The sequence below is a fragment of the Lutra lutra genome, chromosome 7 (assembly GCF_902655055.1).
Source record: "Lutra lutra chromosome 7, mLutLut1.2, whole genome shotgun sequence".
NCBI classification, from domain to species: Eukaryota; Metazoa; Chordata; class Mammalia; order Carnivora; family Mustelidae; genus Lutra; species Lutra lutra.
Window position 1 is genome coordinate 59937367 of NC_062284.1, and position 24505 is coordinate 59961871.

Sequence of the window (24505 nt, forward strand, 5' to 3'; positions counted from 1 at the left end):
TGGTGTTATATCCCAGAAGGTTTTGCCTAGCTCAAGATCATGAAGATTTACTCTTGTGTTTTCTTTTGAAAGTTCTATAGTTCTAGCTCTTACATTTAGGTCTGTAATCCATTCTTAGCTAATGTTTGTGTCTGATATAAGGAAGGAGTCCTACTTCATTCTTCTGCATGTGGATATCCAGTTGTTGTTTGAAAAAACTTCTTTCCTCGTTAGATGGTCTTGGTACTCTTCTTTTCTTCTCTTTTCTTTTTTTTTTTTTTTCCAGAGAGGGGTTCAGGAGGGACAGAGGTAGAGAGAGAGAATCTCAAGCAGGCTCCATACCCAGCACAGAGCCTGATGGAGAGCTCAATCTGACAACCCTGAGAGCATGACCCAAGCTGAAGTCAAGAGTCAGATGCTTAACTGACTGAGACACCCAGGTGTCACAAATGGTCTTGGTACTCCTGTTGAAAATCAACTGACCATAATGTATTTTTGAGACTTTTCTATCGCATTGATCTACATGTGTATCCTTATGCTATATCCTTGATTACTGTAGATTTGTTGTAACTTTTGAAATCTAGAAATTTGAGTCTCCTAACTCTCCCAACTTAGTTCTTCCTTTAGACTGTTTTGACCATTCTGGCCCCTTTGCAATTCCATCTGAATTTTAGGATCATTTTGGTAATTTGTGCAAAATAACCAGCTGGGATTATGTTACAGATTGTGCTCTGAATTTGGTATTCAATTTAATGAATATTGCCATCTTAATAATACTAAATCTTTTGATCCATGGACATGGAGTATCTTTAATTTATATCTTCTTTCATTTCTTCCAACAGTTTATCTTAGTTTTCAGAATATAAGTTGTGCACTTTTTTAAAAAAAAATGAGTAGATGTTGTTTTTTGAGTTATTTTAGGTTTATAGAAAAAGTGTACAGAAAGTACAGAGTGTTCCCATATACTTCCTCCTCCCCCACCCTTTACACAGTTCTCCCTATTAACATCTTGCCTCCAGTGCTTCTTTTGTTGTAATTGATGCACCAATACTGATACTTTTTTTTTTTTTTAATTTGACAGACAGATCACAAGTAGGCAGAGAGGCAGGGAGAGAGAAATAAGGGAGGAAGCAGGCTCCCCGCTGAGCAGAGAGCCCAATGCGGGGCTCCATCCCAGAACTCTGGGATCATGACCTGAGCCAAAAGCAGAGGCTTTAACCCACTGAGCCACCCAGGTGCCCCCAATACTGATACATTATTAACCAATGTTCGTAGTTTACATTCAGGTTCATTCCAATGTGTTTTACAGTTCTATGGGTTTTTCAGGTGTCCCATCATTACTTTGTCACATAAATAGTTTCAGTGCCTTAAAACTTAACTCCACCTGTTCATTATCCCTTCCTCAAGTCCTTGGCAAACACTGATCCTTTTGTGTCTTTTTATTTCTACATTTTCCAGAAGTCCTAGAGTTGGAAATAAACAGTGTGTAAGCTTTTCAGACTGGCTTTTCTCAGTAATATGCACTTAAGCTTTCTTCATATCTTTTTTGTGGCTTAATAGCTCATTTATTTTTAGTACTGAATGATATTCCATTGTGTGGATGTTCATCCATTTATGGGAGGACATCTTAATTGCTTCCAGTTTTGGCAATTATGAACAAAGTTGCTCTAAACCCTTGTGTGCAGGGTTTTATGTGGACATAAGTTTTCAACTCATATAGCTGGATTATATCATAAGACTCAGTTTTGTAAGAAAGTACCAAACTCTCTTCCAAAGTGGCTGTACCGTTTTGCATTCATTCATACCTCCACATCCTTGTAAACACTTGGTGTTGTCAGTATTTTAGATCTTAAAGATGTATGGTGGTATCTCATTATTTTAATTTGTAATTTCTTGATAATATGTGATATTGAATATCTTTTATATGCTCATTTGCCTTCTGTATATCTTCTTTGGTGTTTGTCTATTCACACTTTTAAAAATTTATTCTGAAGTACTTCACTCTTTTTGGTGCTGCTGCAAATAGAAATGTTTTCTTAATTTCCTTTTCTGTTCATTGCAAGTGTATAAAGCACAATTGTTTTTCATATATTGGTTTTATATCCTGCTTTTTTGGTGAATTCATTATTTGCCCTTGTCGTTTTTATAGATTCTTAGGATTTTCTGTATATAAGATCATGTCATCTGCAAGTAGAGATCATTTTATTTCTTTTCCCACCTGGATGTCGTGTTTCTTTTTTTAGTTATGCTTTATTTCTTTTTTTTTTTTTTTCCTGATTGCCCTGGCTAGAAATTCCAGTACAGTTTTGAGTAGAAGTGGCAAGGTTGGCTCAGTGGATTAAAGCCTCTGCCTTCGGCTCGGGTCATGATCCCAGGAGTCCTGGGATCGAGCCTCAGTCCCACATCAGGCTCCCCTCAGCAGGGAGCCCACTTCCTTCTCTCTCTCTGCCTGCCTCTCTGCCTTCTTGTGATCCCTGTGTCAAATAAATAAATAAAATCTTAAAAAAAAAAAAAGAATGGACATTCTTATCTTGTTCCTGATCTTAGAAGAGAAGCATTCAGACTTTCATCATTAAGTATGATGCTTGTGTGTGTTTTTTGTAGATGTCCTTTATTAGGTTGAACAAGTTGAGGAAGGCTTTTAGGTATGTAGATGCTTAGTACCTACCATTAAAAGTTCTGATTTAGTAGATCTGGGGTAGGGACCAGATGTCTGGGCTTTTTTGTTTGTTTGTTTGTTTGTTTGTGTAGATTTTATTTGTTTATTTAGAGGGAGTGTGAGCAGGGGGAGAGGCAGAGGGAGAGGGAAAGAGAGAATCTGAAGCCAACTCTGCACTGAGTGTGGAGCCCGATGTGGAGCTCCGTTTCAGGACCTGAGATCATGACATGAGCTGAACTCAAGAGTCAGATGCTTAACTGACTTAACTAGGTGACCTGGGACCAGATATCTTTAGCTGTGAAAAGGCACATAAGAAAATAAAAGGTATATAAGTAATTCTGTCCATAGCCAGGATTGAGAATATCTGCCCTATTTTGCTTGAAGTATTTTATGCTTCATTCTTTTCAAACCTGTGTTATCACTTTCATTCTTCCCCTTCAGCTGAGAACCTTGAACTTCACATTCCTGAATGTTGTATTCCTAACTCTAATTGTTTTTGGCAATAAAAAGGAGCAAATGGGTTATATTGAGTAGGTTAATTTTTTTTCATACACTGGGTTTGATTAAGATATGATATTCAGATCTGTTTTACCTATAAGGAATATAAGCTATTTGATGACCCTAACTTATGGCTAATTTCATTCCTCATCATAGCAGAGTAATACTCAGAACATAATTGTTTGATAATCCACATAAATTATTTTTTAGCCTCTTTTCTCCATCTTCTTTTTTTATTTTTGAAATCAATTATACATAGTCCTTACTACTGACATTGTCCTTGTGTTCTTTCAAAACATGTAAGAAATAACTCATTTGACCTGTATGGTGAATAATAATTATTTTGCTTCTTTAGGACACCATGTAAAATTGAACCTAGTATAAACCATATTTTAAGCACAAGAAAGCCTGGAAAGGAAGAAGGAGATCCCCTGCAAAGAGTCCAAAGCCATCAGCAAGAGTCTCAGGAGAAGAAAGAGAAGATGATGTATTGTAAGGAGAAGATTTATGCAGGGGTCGGGGAGTTCTCCTTTGAAGAGATCCGGGCTGAAGTTTTCCGGAAGAAATTAAAAGAGCGAAGGGAAGGTATGTGTATTGATCTAGTTCACAGCAAAATTTCTTGGGAATTGTAATCTTTGTCCCTGCCCATTATTTTCACAAGCATTCCCTCTATTCCAGTGAAGCAGCTCTGATCATGGTCACCAGAAACCTCCTTTTTGCCAAATCCAGTGGCCATATTTCAGTCTTGATCTTTTTTGCCATCTTGGCTTCACTTGACACAGTTGATGAGATACTTGTTTATGAAATGCTTCTGTTGGCTTCTTCCTTTTTGTGTATTCCCTCTCAGTTTCCTTCACTGCTATTCTTCTCATCAAAGAGCTATTCTTCTCATCAAAGACTTCTTCCTAAGACCAGAACAGAGTCTTGGAATATTCCAATTATCTTTTCTTTCAACAACTCTCACTAGATAATAGATTAAATACTGTTTACAAGGTGGGGATTCTTGAATTTATATCTCTATCCCTGACATTTCACCTGAACTCTAAACTTCTATTTAGTTAACTGTATCTATTGGCTATTCCAACAGACATTTTTAAAAATTATTTTTTAATTTTTTTTATGTTGTTAGTCACCATACAGTACATCATTTGTTTTTGACGTAGTGCTCCATGACTCATTGTTTGCATATAACACCAGTGCTCCATGCAATCCGTGCCCTCCTTAATACCCATCACCAGGCTAACCCATTCCCCTCACCCTCCAATAGACATTTTTAAACTCAACGTAGCCAGAACAGAATTATTGATTTCTGCCAAAAACTACACCCCAACACATGCACATATCATAGGCTTCCCCATTTCAGTAAAAGGGAACAATATGCACAATCAACAATATGTTGATTCAAACCAAAAAAAAAGCCAGAAGTCATCTCTGATCCCTCTTTCTGTACCATTCCCCCATATCTAATGAATAAGCCTATCAACCACACCACCAAAAAAAATTTCCCAAATCTTTCATTTATACCGTTCTCATTATTAAGCCAAACCGCCATCTTTTAGATAGACTATTGCAGCTAGACTTTCTGCCTTCAGTCTGGCCTTACTGTAGTCCATTTTGCTCATAGAAAATGATTTTTATAAAAAGTTCAGGTCCTGTCATTACTTTACTTAAAATTCTTCAATGTTTTCTCATTGTCTTACCATGCAGTACAAACTCTACCCCACATGGTATTAGCCACATAATATTATATATTTTATATATATACATATATATATATATATAACATAATATATAGCCACATAACATGGCTCCTGCCTACCTCTCCAACCTCATCTTTTACTTTGCTCCCTCTTACTTTGCTACAGTCATACTGGCTTTCTCTGGAACTCACTCTTGAACATAGTGATCTTGTTCCTGCATTTGGGCCTTTGTGCCAGCTTTGGCCTAGAATCTTTCCCCAGATCTTTATATGACTGGCTCCTTGTCATTCAGGTTACAACTTTATGAATGTCGTTCTCTTAAAATGATCTTCCCGGCTTACCCATCTTAAGTAACTCTTGACCTCCATTCTCCTACTCAGTCACACATTCTTTTATCACCTATTTTATTTTTAACACTGATTTCCTTATTAATTTGTGTGTCTGCATGTCTCCCCCAAACTGAATATTAGTGTCACATGGCCAAGGACTTTGTGTTATCACTGACAAGTAAATGTTCTGAATTGTGCTTGGTACATCATAGAATATTCTGGTTCTTATTGATTAAATAAATGAAAGAATAGAGACCTAGACCTCAAGTAGAGGACTTTGGGTCCATTTATATTAATCTTAATCTGTAATATTAGCATACATGTTGAGGCCATGAGCTCCAAAGACATTTTTTGACAGAATAAATTGCTATGAGGACTAATGCATCAGCCAACCTTACTGTTTCTAGCTGAGCTACTGACCAGTGCTGAGAAGAGAGCAGAAATGCAGAAACAGATTGAAGAGATGGAGAAGAAGCTAAAAGAAATTCAAACTTCTCAGCAAGAAAGAATGGGTGATCAGGTCTATTTCTCTCTCTCTTCTCATTTTTTTTTTTTTAAGATTATTTATGTATTTTAGAGAGAGAGCATGCAAGCAGGGAGAGGGACAGAGGGTGAAGGAAAGGGAAGGCATATTCCCCACTTAGCGCCGAGCCCCATGCAGGGCTCCTATCTCACACCCTGAGTTCATGACCTAAGGTAAATCAAGAGTCACACACGCTTAACTGTGCCACCATATGTCCCCATTTCTTTTTTTTTAATATGGAAAACTATGCTTATTGAAACAAATTTAAGCAATATCAAAGCATAGAAGATAAAAATTCTCCTAACCCCATTCAGAGTTTCTGGTAGTTTCATAGCTATTAGTAGCAACAAAGTCCAGCAGGAAAGTAATTTAACAGGTGACCTCAAATGGAACTTGAGCCACTAAAAGCATGCAATTTATTGACTTCTTTTTATTCTAGTCATGTTGCAATGTCACCCAAAGAAATTTGGTATATGCTTGGCACGGCTCAGTTGAGTACACAGAAACAGCTTATACTAGGAACGTAAATTATTAGAAAGAACTTTTATAGCAGAGATATTTTATATGGTTAGTGGTTATCTATGCAAAGAGTATGGTAAACCTTATTTGGAACTAAGCTTGAAAATAGGTAGGATTTTTAGATAGGAGGGACACATTCATTTTGTTTATTTAATGCAAATAGCACGAAGAGAAGATGCCTACAAAGGAGACAGCTGAACTGCAAATTGCTTCAGGGTCTCAGGAAATACCAGGAATGGCTCTATCCAGTTCTGTTTGTCCAATAAACTCTTGTGCCAGGTAAGACCACATTTGGTGAAAGGGATGATGCTTATAGGAGGGCACTAGAACCAACCTTTACTCTAATGACTTGGTCTTTTATAATATCAACACATAATATCTGCACATCTCTGTCACAGCATAAGTTCTGATGATGAGGAGGGAAGACAGGGTACTGACTTTTTTTTTTTTGTAAAAAAAAATACATGTTTGGGGCACCTGGGTGGCTCAGTGGGTTAAAGCCTCTGCCTTTGGCTCAGGTCATAATCCCAGGGTGCTGGGATCGAGCCCCGCATCGGGCTCTCTCTCTGCCTGCCTCTCAGCCTACTTGTGACATGGGGCTCAATCCCAAGACCCCAAGATCACAACCTGAGCCAAAAGCAGAGGCCCAACCCACTGAGCCACCCAGGCGCCCTCAAATATAATTTTTAAATTAAAACACATTTTTTTAAAGTGGGCTCCATGCCAGCTCCATGCTGGGCATGGAGCCCAGCATGTTGTTTGACTTGAACTCATGACTCTGAGATTAAGATCAGAGCTGAGATTAAGAGTTGGACACTTAACTGACTGAGCCACCCAAGGCACCTCTCAAATACACTTTTTAAAGATAAAACCACCCATTTCTACCACCAAGAGATTATTGCTATTAACATAAGTATATTCCTTATGTGTTCTGGTTTTTGTTTATTTGATAAAAATGAGAGCTTACCATTTTGTTATCTGCTTATACTGTTAATGTTACAACATCTATTATCAAATATACTTCTCTAAAGCAATTTTAACGACCGAAGGTTTTATCTTCTTAAAGAATTTGGATTGACAGTATTAGAATTTTTTTTTTTATCTTAGAGAGAAGTTTATATTTAATAAAAAAGCCTCTTGGACTTACAAGAATTAAGTAATTCTTTTGTGGTACTTAGGACATGTATTAAAACAAGTTTCTTTACAGAGAGACTTCCCCTGAAGAAAACATTTGGCAAGAACCTCATTCAAAGGTGAGTTGCACTTGACAATGTCATGAAAAACTTACCAATAACAACACATTATGTAATATGTGTAAATATTTTTAATTTTGGTAAAGGGAGTTGTAAGAAGATCAGAGGGGAACTAAGATAGTATCAGATCTTTGAGTTATGGAATTCAGTGATAAGCATGTAATTTGAGATAGGGAAGACAATTTAAGAGTATTTTTGTTTTTTAAGATTCCTTGGTGCTTTGAATGTTTAGTTAAATGTAATTTAAACTTATATTAACTACTGAATATCATCTTCCACCTTAGCAATGTACACTCAGCTAAACCTATCAGTAGTATTTAGCAGCCAAGAAAGTGCTTTTTCAGAAGAAAGAAAAAGAAATGTCTAAAACTGAAGCAATTTAGGGGTACCTGGGTGGACAAGTGCCTAAGTGTTGCCTTTGGCTCAGGTTATGATCCCAGGCTTCTGGGATCAAGGACCGCGTCGGGCTCTCTGCTCATCGGGGATCCTCCTTCTCCCTCTGCCTCTCCCCCTGCTTGTGCCCTCTCTCTCTCAAATAAATAAATAAAACTTAAAAAAAATTAAAGCTATTTATATTCGAATTTATTATCTTTTTTTTAAGATTTTATTTATTTGACAGAGAGAGAAAAAGAGTGAGCAAGCACAAGCAAGGGGAGAGGCAGGCAGAGGGAGAAGCTGATTCCCCATGGAGCAGGGCGCCTGATGCAGGACTCAATCCCAGGAACCTAAGATCATGAACTGAGCCAAAGGCAGACACTTAGCCAACTGAACCACCCAGGCCCCAATTTATTCTCTTTTCATTTGAAAATACATTAAATGTGGTAAAACATAACTATATACCTATTAGTAGTTTAAAAAATATATAGGATATGATTAAAACCCCAACTCTAACCACCAATTTATAGGAAATACAAAGCCTGGAGGAACATGTTAAGCAACACAGGAAGATGTAATTGGCAAAAAAAATCCAGGCTTATTGGGCAAACAACCAGTTTTCTTCAACAGAAAATTACTAAACAACAACAAACCCTAAAGAATCAAAGTGATTTAGGAGGCGTTTCAACCAGTCACAATATATGAATCTGCATTCTCAATTCAGACTTTCTAAATAATTTTGGTAAAAAGCGAATCTTCTGATTGGATATATGATACTCAGAAATTACTAATCTTATAGATATGATTATGTTTTGAGATTATGCTTTTTTGAACGAGCCTCTCTTTTAGAAATACATACTAAAATATTTACAAATGATATGATGTCTTAGATTTGCTTTAAAATAATTTAGAGTTGAGTTGGGTTTGGAAAGTAGTAGCAGTGGCGGGGAATAAAGATGAGACACAGTCATTCATGTTTAGGTAACTTATTAAATGATCTCTACTTTTATATGTTTTTAATTATTCATTTTATGTTTTTATTTTTTATTTTTATTTTATTTTATTTATTTATTTGACAGAGATCACAAGTAGGCAGAGAGGCAGGCAGAGAGAGAGAAGGGGAAGCAGACTCACCTCTGAGCAGGGAGCCCGACACAGGGCTGGATCCCAGGACCCTGGGACCATGACCCAAGCCGAAGGCAGAGGCCTTAACCCACTGAGCCACCCAGGCTCCCCTGAAATTATTCTTTTTTTTTTTTTTTTTTTTACTTGACAGAGATCATGAGTAGGCAGAGAGGCAGGCAGAGAGAGAGAAGGGGAAGCAGACTCACCTCTGAGCAGGGAGCCCGACACAGGGCTGGATCCCAGGACCCTGGGATCATGACCCGAGCCAAAGGCAGAGGCTTTAACCCACTGAGCCACCCAGGTGCCCCCAAAATTATTCATTTTAAAGAACAGATTACCTTTCTGCTTCCAAATAGCACAAAATATTAATTGACCTAGATGTCTTGAAGAATAGGCATTTACTCTTAAGAGCATAAATCTGTTCTCTTTTTCTATAGGTCCCAGTTTACCTTTCTCCATTTTTGATGAGTTTCTTCTTTCAGAAAAAGAAAACACCAGGTTTGAAGTTTTTGTTTTGTTTTGATACTTTAAAGTCTTCTATTATTATAAATAAAGATGCATTAAGGGCTACTGTTACCTATGTGAACAGAAAAATAAATTAAGTGTTTTTTTGCAGTCATCCTGCAGCTCCCCCACGGATTTTAGCCCAACGAAGACCCCTTGCAGTTCTCAAAACTTCAGAAAGCATCAACTCAAATGAGGATGTGTCTCCAGATGTTTGTGTAAGGAACAGTATTCCTAAGTTAATATAAGCACACTTGTGAATTGTTTCATGCAGTTCTCACAAAGTTAGGGTTAAAATTAAAATCACAGGCTTCAAATTTAAGCACATGAAAAGATGCGTAACATCTCAGTCATTAGAGAATGTAGATCAAAACCACAGTGAGATAGTACTTCACATGCACTGTGATGACTATAATCAAAGACAGAAAATAAGCCAAGTGTTGGTGAGGATGTGGAGAAATTAGAACCCTCATACAGTGCTGGTAGGATTATAAAATGGTGCAGACCACTTTGGAAAACAGGTAGGTAGTTCCTCAAAATGTTAAACATAGAGTTACCATATGTATGACCTAGCAGTTCTCTCCTAGGTATAATCCAAGACAATTAAAAACATGTTTACATTTTAAAAAATTATACTTGAATGTTCATGCAGCATTATTTATAATAGCACAAAAGATAATAGCATTTATTCTATAATTTCACTTGTTATAAACCCCCTTATTTATTTATATTAATACTATTATTGTTTTTTAAGAGGGTCCACACCCAGCATGGAACTTGAACTCACGAGCCCAAGACCTAGAGTCACCTGCTCTACCAACTGAGCCAGCCAGATAGCCCTGAACCCTTTCTTAAGTATATGCATGTAACCTACCAGGTGTTAAAAACAACTGTTCCCTCTGGGGAATAGTAGTTGAAGTGGAGATGGGGGTCAGTGCAAGAGGGAGACTTTTTCACTATATATCCTTCTAAACTAGTTGACTTTTTAAACCATATACATGTATTACTTTGAAAGACAAAAGAAGGCACTTGAGTGGCTCATTTGGTTGTATCTGACTCTTGGTTTCAGCTGAGGTCATGATCTCGAGGTCCTGGAATCGAGCCCTGTGTCAGGCGCCAAGCTCAGCCAGCACTGTGCTTGAGATTCTCTCTCTCCCTTTGCCCCTCCCCCCTGCTTGCACATGCACTCTCCCTTAAATAAATAAATCAATCTTTGAAAGACAAAGGAATATTTTTTTAAATTTTCCATTTTTTTAATACTTTATAGTCCATCTTTTCTACAATGACTGTGAATTATCTTTAAGAAATAAAATAAAAATTAAAAAAAAAGAAATAAAATAAAAATTCAACATTTGGCATAGAAGACTTAAAAGCTAGGAGGATAGCAGATTATTAGAACATTTTCTAGGTCAAAGCCAGAAGAAAAATAGAATTACTCCTCTAGTTCTTAGGTGAAATTGGTTGGGAAAAAAATTATCCAGTATTTTTCCTTTGTACGGTGATTCCTCACAGTATACTTTTTGATAATACATAGTTTGCTATTTCATGATATAAAACCTTTTCCCTCAAACGTTATGATGTGCTTTTTAAAATTATCTTTTCTAGAGATTCTTATACTCTACTTCCATACCCTACATCAAAAATCACTTATCTAATGTTTGTCTCTCTGAATAAAAAAGGTAGGTCCTCTAGATGCTTACTGAAATATTTCAGCTAAACTTCATGAATTTTTTTTTCAGGATGAATTTACAGGACTTGAGCCCTTGAGTGAGGATGCTATTATCACAGGTTTCAGGAATGTAACTCTATGTCCTAACCCAGAAGATACCTGTGACTTCGCCAGAGCAGCACGTTTTGTATCCACTCCTTTTCATGAGATAGTGTCTTTGAAGGATCTCCCTTCTGATCCCGAGAGACTGCTGCAGGAGGAGGATCTAGATGTGAAGATCTCTGAGGACCAGCAGACTGCTTGCGGCACCATCTACAATCCAACTCTCAGCACCAAGAAGCTCAGGTAATTGATTGTAGGTTGCACAAGCCAGACTGAGTGATCTCGTATTCTGTGTGTGCTTGTCAGTTGGAGCAATCATTAATCAAGTTCTCACTACCTGCCAGGTTCCATGCTAAGTGCTTTACATGACAGTGGGACCCCCCTGACAAAGTGGTGGTGGTATTTGGTAATTGATTGAGTATGAGGGTTAGAATAAGTCAATTTTGATGGTTATGAGACTGAGAGCCCCAGGAGGATTCTGGTGTCTTTGAGGTAACTTGGTAAACTATGCCTGATGGGGAGACAGGAGGCATTTTGTTTTTCCTTTAATATTAAGTTTTAAATAATGGTAGAATAGCTTGATACTAATTTCAGATAGGCTAGAAGTGTACTTTTTTTTTTCTTTTTAGATTTTATTTATTTGAGAGAGAGATCATGAGTTGGGGGGTGGGACAGAGGGAGAAGTAGACTCCCCGCTGAGCATGGAGCCCTATGTGGGATCAAGTCCCCACATCAGTGATCCTGGGATCACGACCCGAGCTAAAGGAAGGTGCGTCACCGACTGAGCCACCTAGGCACTCAGAAGTATACTTTTTTAAAGTATCTTTTAGGGGCGCCTGGGGGCTCAGTTGGTTAAGTAGCCGACTCTTGATTTTGGCTCAGGTTATGATCCCAGGATCATGAGATCAAGCCCTGGGTCAGGCTCTGTGTTTAGCATGGAGTCTGCCGGAGATTCTGCCTCTGTCTCTGTCTCTCTCCCGCTTTCTCTCTCTCCCTCTACTAAATAAAAATAAATAAATAAATAAAATCTTTTTTTTTTTTTAAGTATCTTTTAATGGGGAGGTGGAAATGAAGAAATGGTGTAGAAAGCCACAGACAAAGCCTTTTGATGTATTTGTATTTAAAAGTTGGCTAAGTTAAACAAATAAATGTTGGTTTTAGGAATATTCTTTAATTTGCCAATTTGTGCTTTTAAAACTGCATTTTTAAATTTTTGTCCAATAAACTTTTTATCACATGTTAGCATGTTTTCATCTTGAGTGATTCGGGTTTCCCTTTTTCTTTCTTGATCTTTTCTTATTAAAGAATAAACTGTCGGGACGCCTGGGTGGCTCAGTTGGTTAAGCCACTGCCTTTAGCTCAGGTCATGATCCCGGGTTCCTGGGATCGAGTCCCCGCATCGGGCTCCTTGCTCAGCGGGGAGCCTGCTTCTCTCGCTGCCTCTGCCTGCCTCTCTGCCTGTTTGTGTCTACTCTCTCTCTCCCGATCTCTCTCTCTGCCAAAAAAAAAAAAAAAAAAAAAAAGAATAAACTGTCTAGAGAAAGGATAAACAAGAAAAAAGTACCTCAGTCACTGTTTCTCAGTAGTATAGAATAGTTGTAGATTAGGCATTTGCTATTGATTAGGTAAATAAAGCATAAATTTAGGAAATCTAATGCTTAACATTGATTGTCAACCAGGGTAGATAAAGTCACCTAAATTCTGATTATAAATCTATATCTGTTTCAGGAAAATAATGGACTTTGAAAATTAGACTAATGAATATTAAATAAAATACAAAGATAAGTGATATCTATTATCCCTATGAAACTGACCTCATTTGTGGTTCTTTCAGCCCAATTATTGAAGACAGCCGTGAAGCCACACATTCCTCTGGGTTCTCTGGGTCTTCTGCCTCAATTACAAGTTCCTCCTCCTCCATCAAATGTCTTCAGATTCCTGAGAAATTGGAGCTTACTAATGAGACTGCAGGTAGCTTCATACCACTTGTAAGCAAACCTCCATACCCGTGTCTACTGAACACTTACTTATCTCAGCAAACTGAACTATGTGGGTTTTTTTTTCTATAGAAAAAAAGTTCCCATAAATTGTACAGTTTCTAGAATGAATCAGTATTAATTGAACACCTTAAAAACCTGGTAGATGAATTTTGTTAGGTTAGCCGTGTTGATTGTGCATTCTTGTGTTTTTTCCTCTCCTCTGTTTACAACACCCATTTTAGGTTTTGGGGGTGATGGGGTTTTTGGTTTGTTTGTTTGTTTTCAACTTTTTTTCCTCCAGACACTCCTACTCAGTCACCCTGGTGTCCCCAGTATCGCAAACAACTACTAAAATCTCTAATGGAGCTGAGGGCCTCTGCAGAGTTTTTTATAGAAGATAGACCATTGCCTAAGTTGGAAATAGAAAAGGAAATTGAACTGGGTAAGTATCATTGAACACATGGGGTTTTTTTGTGTGACACTGTAGAAGTAAGTTATTATTTGTACTTGAGCTTGTTGCTTGAGCACAGTAAATATTTTTAGAATCTAAGAACAACATTATAGGGGTACCTGGCTGGCTTATTCAGTAGAACATGCAACTGTTGATCCAGGTCGTAAGCTGGAGCCCCACACTGGGTTTAGAGTTTACTTAATTAAAACAAAAAACAAGAAAACTCATGTATTAAAAGAAAAAAAAGAACAAAAAGAAACAACATTATAGAGGTTGACACACTGATAAGTTCATGTTCTAGTAACAGTATGGATTCTGTCTTCCCTTCTTTCAACTTTTAACAATGATTTTGAAAAGTATTCTAACTAGCTGTTAACTGGCAAATATAAGTACCTTTAGCCCTTAAGCCAGGAAGTAAAAGCTAAGGGGCTGTACATATTCACAGTGATCTTTAAATGGAATCAAACCTTCTCAACAGGTAATGAGGATTATTGCATTAAACAAGAATACCTAATATGTGATGACTACCAATTATTCTGGGTGACACCAAGAAACTCTGCAGAGTTAACCATAATAAAGGTAGGACTGATTCTTTGTCATTTCAGTTACCTTGTAAAAAATAATGTGGGTTGAAGCAGTAACTTTGGCCACGTGGTACCATCAATTCCCTTGAACAGTCCATTAGCTTCCTGATAGAAAAGTTGCTGAGAAATTAAAAAATCACTCAGCATTGTGTGCCAGGATCAGATGTCAAAAATGAGAGGCAATTGTGTATATCTCTTAAAAGTCCAAACATACTAAATATTCTATCAATTCTATCTTTTTGAGGAAATACCCTGAAATTTTCTGGCCTGCTCCAATCCGGACAAATTACATCCTGGGCTTCTTTCTCCCTCTGTCTCTCTCTCTCTCTCTCTCTCACACACACACACACACACACACACACACACTCAGAGTACTACCTTGACATTTCCGTTCTCCATTTTCCTAGGGAGTCACATTACCTCTTTCTTATATTGGATGCCCAGTAGTATTGGCTCCCATTTTTATTTCTTTCTTGATTTAAGCCTTCACATTTTAGTAGTCTCCCGAGAAAGGATGCATGGGTATAAATTTTTTTGAAATGTTTCATGTCAGAAAATTTTTTATTCCACATCTTTACTGGATTGGTAGTTTGAATATTAGAATTCTAGGTTCAAAACTTTTTTTCCTTAGAATTTTGAAGATAGCTTTATTATCTTTGGGCTTGCGGCCTTGGTTTTTAAAGTCTTTTGCCATTTTTTGTGTGAGACTATTTTTCCCTCTCCCTGAATCCTTGTAGGATCCTCCGTTTGTCCCTAGTATTCTGAAATTCCACAAGTACATCTTTTGGTAAAAATCTATTATTGCCCATCTGCTAGACACTGAATGGCCATTTCAATGTGGAAACTCCTTCAGTTTTGAGAAATTTTCTTCAAAGAATAAATTATTTCTTCTTTTTAGTCTTCTCTGTTCTCTACTTCTAGAATTCCTTTTATTAGGATATAGGGTCTCTTAGAGATCCTTTAAAAATCTTATCTTTTTTCTCCTTTTCTCTTTGTCTTTTTGCTTTACGTTCTGAAATGTTTTGTCAACTTTATATTCAGGCTTGTTATTGGGTTTTTCATTTCTTTTGTCATGCATTTGATTTGCCAGCGCTCTTTTTTATTCTCAGAATTTTCTTCTTTATAACATTCTGCTCTTCATTTCAAAGGTGGAATATTCTTTCTCTGAGTGTATTTGCGAGGCTTTAAATTTTTTTCTCCTTGCATCATGTTTCCTTTTGTCTGTTTGAACTCTGTCTTTCATATTAGAGGTTTCTTCAAGACTTTGACTCTATTCATATTTAAGTATGAGACTCTAAAAGCTAATTGAAAGCTCTATGTATTTAGGACCTTGACAGCTGTTGGGCCTCACAGTAAGAAGATCTTGCTTGGCCATTCAATAAAATGCCTCAATTCTTGATGCCTTTTCTTTTGAGCTGATCAGATTCTTCACAGAAAACTTCTAATATCCTTCCTGGAGCACATAATCCTGGCTGCTAGCTTCTTAAAAGCTAAATGGGAAAATTAGTCTGGAGAGTGGAGGGGCGGACAGATACATCTTAACATTTGAGGTATAAGCTCCCCCCCACCCCTAGCTCCCTTAAACAGTCCCTGGCGACCTCTAGCCCAGAGCCCTTCTGCTTTATACTTTCTAGGGGTAAACTTTTGGTCTTCTAGAATGGAGGAGAGGCAGTTGTTAGGCTGGGCTATAGGAGCAGCAGAGGAGTCTGGGATTTAACTTCCTCATTAATAGAATTCAACCACTCCTGTGTTTGTTCCTTCTCCACCTTATTTCTCTAGGTAATTGGTGCGATCAGTTTTATACCATGGGGAGATGGTCCTGTGGCATAAATTCTGTTGTGCTCAGCTTTCTCTACTGCTAGAATCAGCTTTCCTTGGGTCTGCTAAGTGGATTGTTACCTCTTACTGTACTCTTTCTAGCTTTCAGAATTTGTTGCTGCTGTGTTTTTTACTATCGATTTATGACTTTTAAAACATTCCTTTACTACTATTTCTGTTGGGGTATCATAAAGGCTGGAGGGAATGTTTTGAATCTGCCAACCATAATCAGAGACTCTAATAGCTCTTATTTATTTTTTTTTTAAGATTTTTTTTAAAATTTATTTATTTGACAGAGAGAGATCACAAGTAGACAGAGAGGCAGGCAGAGAGAGAAGCAGGCCCCCCGCTGAGCAGAGAGCCCGATGCAGGACTCGATCCCAGGACCCCGAGATTATGACCTGAGCCGAAGTTAGCGGCTTAACCCACTGAGCCACCCAGGCGCCCCAAATAATAGCTCTTATTTTTAAAATTTCTTGCAGGTATCATCTCAACCTGTCCCATGGGACTTTTATATCAACCTCAAGTTAAAGGAACGTTTAAATGAGGAGTATGATCATCTGTGCAGCTGTTACCAATACCAAGATGGTTGTGTTGTTTGGCACCAATATATAAACTGCTTCACCCTTCAGGTCTGAATAATATAAAAGCATTATCATTTAAAGCCCTTAAATAGAGAGATTTGTGCTCCATTTAGCAAAAGAATTTAGTGCAAAATTCCTGTTAATCTTCTAGAAATAGACCAATTAAATTATAAACTTGAAGCATTGATCATTTTCCTTTCCCAAGTTGTTTTGACCAAAAACTTCTTTGGTACATTTTTTCTTAACTTTTTATTATGTCAGTTTTCTTAACATTTGTTTATTTACATAATCTCTATACCCAAGAAAGATGGAGCTCGAACTCATGACCCCAAGACCAAGAATCTACACTCTACTGACTGCGCCAGCCAGGCCACCCCTATTATGTCAATTTTCAAACATAGACAAAAATAGACAGAATTGGGCAGTGACCCAGTAATCTGACTATGATCGTCATCAGTTCATGGCCACTCTTATGTTAAATTCCTGGTGTGATAATTCCAATATTTTTTCCATGTCTGGTTTTGATATTTCTCTGTCTTTTCAGATTGTGTTTTTGGCCTTTTAGTGTATCATATAATTTTTCTCTTTTCTTTTTTAAAGATTTATTTATTTGAGAAAGAGTTTTTGTGCGTGTGTGAGTGGGAGGAGGGGCGGAGGGAGAGAATCTCTAGCAGACTCCCTGCAGAGTGCAGAGCCCTGTGTGGAGCTCCATCTCACTCACCCATGACCTGAGCCAAAACCAAGAGTTGGCACTTAACTGACTGAGCCACGCAGGCGCCCCTAATTTTTCTTGACAGACAGGCATGATGTACTGGATAAAAGGACCTGCTATAAATTGACCTTTAATAATGTGGTGATAAGGTATGAGGGGAAGGAAAGCATTGTATTGTTCTATGCGTTATGTTCTTTTATAGTGAGCCTATGCCTCTGGACTGTGTTCCTTCCAAGAATTTCTCCTCCCTTAGGTGGGACATGATGGCTAGAGCAGGCTGGCGTTGGGTATTTCCCTTCCCCAGGTCAAGTAGGCTCAGATAATACTCTAGCAGGTTAGGCTCTGGTTAACTGGTTTCTCCTGATGACAGAGTTTTTAAGAACAGTGCCTGTGGCCTATTTCAAAATGGTTCTTCTTCCCCTCCACCTCTGGAAGCACAAGGAGAATTTTTCTCCAACACTTATTGTGAGAACCTGATCTAGCTCCTAGACATAAAACTCACAGAAGTGTGAGGAACCCCCTTTACCACTGCCACCACCATGCTTATAGATCCTAGAAGAGTTGATTTTTCAATCTGTGCAGCCTTTTATTTGTTAGGACAGAGTGGCAACTTCCAAACTCTTTACAGAAGGAATGGTCTATTTTTGCTACTCCTTTTCTATCTATGCTATCCCCCAGTAGATTATTTTTAGAACCCAAACACAATATATCACTTTATTCTTTGGAGTGTGGTTTTTTTTTTTAAGGTTTTATTTATTTGAGAGAGTGTGCAAGCCAAGGAAGGGGAGGAGCAGAGAGGGAGGGAGAGGGACAGACTGTGCTGAGTGCAGAGTCCAACTCAGGGCTTGATCCCAGGACCCTGAGATCATGACCTGAGCCAAAACCAAGAGTTGGTCGCTCAACTGACTGAGCTACCCAGGTGCCCTTGAATGTTATTTGATGGTAATATGAATTTCCAAAATGGTTAGAATGAGGGTATTTTGAAATTACCATTTATAAAACACCTCTTGTGGGCCTGGCTAATCCTTGATGCTCTTCATCTATTATTATTATTTTTTTTTAAGATTTTATTTATTTATTTGACAGAGATCATAAGTAGGCAGAGAGGCAGGCACAGAGAGAGGGGAGGAAGCAGGCTCCCTGCGGAGCAGAGAGCCCGATGCGGGGCTTGATCCCAGGACTCTGGGATCATGACCTCAGCCGAAGGCAGAGGCTTTAACCCACTGAGCCACCCAAGCGCCCCCTCTTCATCTATTATTTCGTTAAGTCCTTATAGTATGGGATATATGTATATACACTATTTATACTATCTACTATATAGGAGAGCAGTGTTGTTAGAACTGGGACAAAAAGATCCAACCTATGAAAGCCAGATTCTAGTAGAGAACAACAAGGAGTACAAAGCAGCAGCTGATAAGGTACTGAGTGTAAGTACAGTCACCCCAACTTAAGAAATAGTGAATTTTCTGTCCTTTTGTTTCTAGGATCTTCTTCAACACAGTGAACTTATTACCCATGAAATAATAGTGTTAGTTATTTATAACCTTTTGACAATAGTGGAGAAATTACACAGAGCAGAAATAGTCCATGGTGACTTGAGTCCGAGGAGTCTGATTCTTCGAAACAGGTTGGTCTTTTTCATTCTCTTAAAATTCTGTCAACTTTCTCTTAAAATATGGATAGTTTCCATTTCCTTTTGCCTCTTGACAAATGCCATATTGAGGAACACAGTATGTTAAAGTATTTGCTATCTAAAAGTAAATAATCAAGGGGAATGGTTTGAAAGAGTTCAAAGAAAATACATTGAGGAAATACATTAATTCAAAAAAAAATTAACCATTCTGAGAATTGTGATGATTCCTTGCAAGAAGAGATATAAATTATGATTACTTGGAGGAATGTGACTTAGATTGGGTAGTCTTTCTCTGCGTGCGGCCAGTATGGATTGAGTGAGGGTGCTAGCAAAACCAAGGCACTTCTCGGTTTCAAAACCAAAATTTAAGTCAGGCCAAATTGAGGTCATTGCTAAGAGCAGTGGCTAAACCAGAGTGCAAATGCAAACTATGCCAAGGAAAAGGGCTTGGAGTTCCAGTTAAACCCAGTTAAGCCATCAAATTCAAGGGATGAACACAGAGCAGGATATACATGGTTTTGTGATGGCAGAAAAATGTATCTTGTGCTAAGGAAAAATGGGAGCAATTGTAAATTTTAAAGTAAAATATATCATTCTGTGCTGTGGAGGTATGTGATGGGATTAGTCAAAGCCTATACTTAAAAATATAACATTTCTCACTGATACTCATCAGGGATTTGGGGGAACTGAGGAAAGCAGAGACAAAAGGAACACAAAAATAATTCATTATTTTCTCTCACACAAATAGTTTATGTCTCCTTGGAGAGTAGCTTTATTGCATGGAATAGATAAACCCAATGAAAATATAACTAATAGTGAATTAGTGTTATTAGGTTTCCTTTTATCTGTTTTGGGGGTTAGGAAATAATGGTTGGAATTACAGGTAATAGAGAATATGGTGTTAAGTAAAAACAGGATAGTTTACAGTAGAGGTGGCATCTTACACAAAAACAGCCTTTTGTTGTTTCAGTTAAACTCTGAGAAGGAGGAATCTGAATGACACTTGGAAAGCCTAATCTATAGTAGTGAACAAGAAAGGTTATGACATCTATAAAAGCTTCTAATTTTCCATAGTTCTCATCAGTGTGCAAATCATTGCTATTGTACATATTAATGTGTCTAGTATAAGACAGAGGCTTGTACTCTACTTCCAGTACTTGTTTTATATAATAACTATAATAACTATAATAAATGTTCTGTGGTGGCTATACATTATGGTTTAGATATCCTTGTGTCACTAGACTAACCTCAACATTCCCCGCTTAGCTGGACACTGCCGCGGCCCTTACAGGTGCATTTTCATAGCTAACCACAGGAGGGAGCTGTTGGCATAGCTAAGACACACCTGCAATACCTCCCCCCCCCCTTTTTTTTCCTCTTTTTTTTTTTAAAGAACAGCTCTTCAGCTTCTTTCATGGCCTATTTTTATTATCTCTTTCTCTTAAATCTGGGCTTAGAATTCACGATCCCTATGATTATAATAAGAACAATCAAGCTTTGAAGATAGTGGACTTCTCCTACAGTGTCGACCTTAGGGCGCATCCTGATGTTTTTATCCTCAGCGGCTTTCGGACTGTACAGATCCTAGAAGGACAAAAGATCCTGGCTAACTGTTCTTCTCCCTACCAGGTAAGTGTAAAACAAGCCTGAGCAACTATGGGAAGGTTTCTTAATCTCATTCTTCCATGGATAAACCATGAAAGATAGTATTTACTGATAGTGCCTCCCCTGGAATAGATGACCTAGTTTTCAGATATCACCAAGTCAAGCAAAATGTACCATTTTTGTGTTACAACACTGAAGACTGTACACATACACGTGCAGACACATGACACACAGTAACCTAAGTGTCAGGGCCATTTCTATCACTCATCTATGTGATCTTCTGTAAGTAATTTTCTATAATCTTTGTAAAATAAGGCTAACAATCTGCTCTGTGTGCATCAGAATTGTTGTGAGGGTTAAATGAAACAATGTACATAAAAAGAAGATTACAAGTGTTAAGTGCTTTATGTGGTGGTGTTATATACAAAGTCCCTTCTGACTCATCTCTGGATATTTGGCATTTGCTGATTGAAAATGTAGCATGAACTTGAATTAGTCATGTGGACCACATTTAGATCACAGCTAGAGTCTGTGCACATTCAGTAGGTCTACAAATTTGAATTTGACAGTCTGTATAGTTTTGTTCTTCAGGATAATTTTGTTCCCATTTTTTGTTCTTAAGGGTAATTCCCAGAGTTAGCTTTATAGATCACCCCTTTGGGGAGCTTTTCTCTTCATGGTAAGAGTAGGGAACAGTCTACTAAAATGTATGTCATAAAATAAACTTCAACACTATAATAACTTTCTGCTTTCTACATAAAGAAATTGCCATGATAGTAGCAGAGAAATATTTTAGCTGATGGTGCTTTTTGTGATTTCAGGTAGATCTGTTTGGTATAGCAGATTTAGCACATTTACTATTGTTCAAGGAACACCTACAGGTCTTCTGGGATGGGTCCCTCTGGAAACTTAGCCAAAATATATCTGAGTAAGTACTGGTGATTTCAGGGTCTTTGCCTATCCAGATAATTTTCTTTTACTCTTGGGTGCCCTCTGCTCGGGTGGCCTTAGTATTCTTAGTCCGAATGCCATGATTCCATTAATTTCAAACAGTTTTCATTAGTGTGTCAGTGGAGCATCTAGTGCAGAAGCAGAACAAAGGAATTGCTAATTAAAAATAAGAATCAAACTATTCAGACTTAAGGACATCATTCTGGACCTATATATATCATATAGACTGTGACTATGGTATGGAAGCCTCTCATTCTAGAAGTGTTAATCCTCTCATTCTAGAAGTGTTAATAGAAACATTTCGTGAGAATAATTTTATAATCAATTGATGTTAGTCTAATAACGCTTTTTAATAGCTATTGTTATCAAAGTTAATAAGCATCTCTTGAAGAGAATTAAATTTCTCAATTATATACTAATTTTAGGCTATTATTTATTTAATGAATGGGTAGAATCAAAGCAGAGAACTGAAGTCTCCTTAGAGAAGTAAATGCTCCCTTAATAAGAGCTGCTTGATCTCAGAACCTTAGTATTCCCTCTAGCCAACTCATAAAACTTATTAAATATCCCATGGTCCACGTTAGCTTATCATAGCTAATAACTTCACAGAATAAGCTTACCATATACCAATTTATTGGTATATTCTTTGGCTTAAAAAAAAAAAAACCCACTATTGAGAATTTAACACCCCTTCTCCATTCCCCCTACTCCCAACAAGTGAATTGTATTTTTACTTTATTTAATTCAGAATTTGGTAAGTTTCATATGTCTCTGAAACATACTTTAAAAATGGGCTTTAAGTATAATGTAAGACCTGTAGGATAAATTCAGTTATCTCCACTTGGCTGTGGTCCTAGGTGGGTGTAACACAAACAAATAGGTAGGGTCAGCTGGGGTTTCCTAACAACTCTGCCTTGTCTGATAATACAAGCTTCTTTGGTTAAAAAAAAACAAGGAAGTTAAACATCGTAGACATTAGCAGTAGTTACTTCAGTCAAGCTTAGGATTCTCGGAGGATTGTGAAGATAATAAAACTCTGGGCAGGGGAGAAGGAGAACTGCAGTCTGTCTAATGACCTAGACTTTAGGAAAGTTAGAGGAGAGGAGCAAAATTCACTTTTCTTCTTTTTTGTAGAGCAGTGCTGCATCTTAGCACACAGAGGAAATATGTAGATTCCCAACAGAGACTTATGGGAAGACTCTCCTCTCTTTTTTATTATCATATTATGGCTCTCCTCTCTTTTATATAGTTCTACCCTGGGCTTTGAAAGGATTACTTGAGTTCTAACCCTAGACTTTTGCTGTTACCTTAAATCAGTCAGTGCATAATGTAGCACTGATTTAAATACAGAATTCTTTTATATGCCTAATCTTGATGGAAATGGTGTTATGTATTTTTAGGCTAAAAGGTGGTGACTTGTGGAATAAATTCTTTGTACGGATTCTGAATGCCAGTGATGAGTCCACAGTGTCTGTTCTGAGGGAACTTGGAGCAGCAATGAGTGGGGTGTTTGATACCACATTCCAAAATCACCTGAACAAAGCTTTGTGGAAGGTAGGGAAGTTAATCAGTCCTGGGGCTTTGCTCTTTCAGCAGGATAGGCAATCAAATCTCTCATAGATTCCTGCCTAAAACCAATGGTTGTATTGTGGAACACTGGACCTGTGTATGCTATAATTTAATTTAGGACACATTTAGATACACTACCAACGCATTGCTACTTTTTAATAGAGCTATATTTCTAGTAACTGGCATTTTTAACATAGCACTATATCTGTTCTTGACTTTGTCTAACAAAGAACTGTTTTATTCTTAATGGACTCCGTATGAATGGGTGCCTTGTTGTCCTTTAACACATTTGTCTCTACTTTTCCCTGTACATTTTTCTTTTGTAATTTGTGACATATACCCTTATGATCACTCTGTATTTTTTTTTGATCACTATGTATTTTTAAGTAATAAAATAGTATTTGTTAAATTTGTGCTTCTAACTTCTCATGTACTTTTGCCAACTAAGGTAATAAATGGCTTGATTTCGCAGACAAGAGCTGTTTTACCATGGAAATTTATATATCCTAGACTTGGAACTGCCATGATAGAATCATAACAAGACAGAATAGCCAACCATTCCTTTGGGTGTTCTGACCTTCCACTAAGTGGTCTAAATTTAAAAGTATATAAAGTGATTTAATACAAGGCCAAATTTTCTTAAATTTCAAGTGGCAAAATTGTTTATTCTATTTTAATGTTTTCATTTTTTTTAGCCACCAAACCCTTTGGACTATTTATATAATCTCGTGGTGTTGCAGCTACTGGGTCTCTTGACTGGGACTGTGGCTCTAAGAAAGGAAGAGAAAAGGTTTTGAACAGGTTGTAGCAACCTTTCAGAAATAGAACAGTCACCATTCTACTACCTGCAGAATAACTTGGTGGGGCAAGTGTTCATAAAGGAAAGGAAGGAACTTTTGATTGGGAGATTTGAAGAGATAGAGGCCAGGATAAAAAGATAACTTGGAAGCATGTAATAATCTGGGAAAGACTAGATCTAGAGTATTAGAGGAAGTATTAGACCCCTCAAACAGAAGCATAAATTATACCTGGCTTTGGATATAGGGAGGAAAGCTGGAAGAAAGGGCAATGAAAATGATCAATTCCATATCCAAATATCAAAATTCTCATCTCTGCCTCCCTCCATTGCTGGTGCCTGATATTTTTTTTTTTCTTTTACTCTAGTTGTCACTGTTAGTGCTCTAAGATTGCTGGAAAGCAGAAAATTCTAAGTATATCTCAACTAAAAATATTTAAGCATATATAGTTGATGCACTGAAATATAACTTGAATCTGAAAGATAATCAACTTAGAAAATTTTGCTCTTAGCCAAAATACAACTTTTCAAACATTTTCATGTTTGCTTCTTGTACAACTGATGATGTAAAATTATAGATCTGTATCT

General features: G+C 37.4%; 1 protein-coding gene across 1 annotated transcript in view; it reads left to right on the plus strand.

Moving 5' to 3' along the window:
• BUB1B (BUB1 mitotic checkpoint serine/threonine kinase B) overlaps positions 1 to 23532 on the plus strand; it is a 48915-nt gene extending 25383 nt beyond the window's left edge. The window contains exons 9-23 of the mRNA XM_047738336.1: positions 3492 to 3721; positions 5573 to 5685; positions 6371 to 6486; positions 7415 to 7464; positions 9398 to 9458; positions 9577 to 9682; positions 11204 to 11478; positions 13070 to 13206; positions 13516 to 13656; positions 14144 to 14244; positions 16550 to 16699; positions 18848 to 18990; positions 20454 to 20625; positions 21423 to 21529; positions 22953 to 23532. Of these exons, the coding sequence (XP_047594292.1) occupies positions 3492 to 3721; positions 5573 to 5685; positions 6371 to 6486; positions 7415 to 7464; positions 9398 to 9458; positions 9577 to 9682; positions 11204 to 11478; positions 13070 to 13206; positions 13516 to 13656; positions 14144 to 14244; positions 16550 to 16699; positions 18848 to 18990; positions 20454 to 20625; positions 21423 to 21529; positions 22953 to 23172 (2122 nt within the window). The 3' untranslated portion in view covers positions 23173 to 23532. The remainder of the gene's footprint in view (positions 1 to 3491; positions 3722 to 5572; positions 5686 to 6370; positions 6487 to 7414; positions 7465 to 9397; positions 9459 to 9576; positions 9683 to 11203; positions 11479 to 13069; positions 13207 to 13515; positions 13657 to 14143; positions 14245 to 16549; positions 16700 to 18847; positions 18991 to 20453; positions 20626 to 21422; positions 21530 to 22952) is intronic.
• The last annotated feature ends 973 nt before the right edge of the window (positions 23533 to 24505 follow it).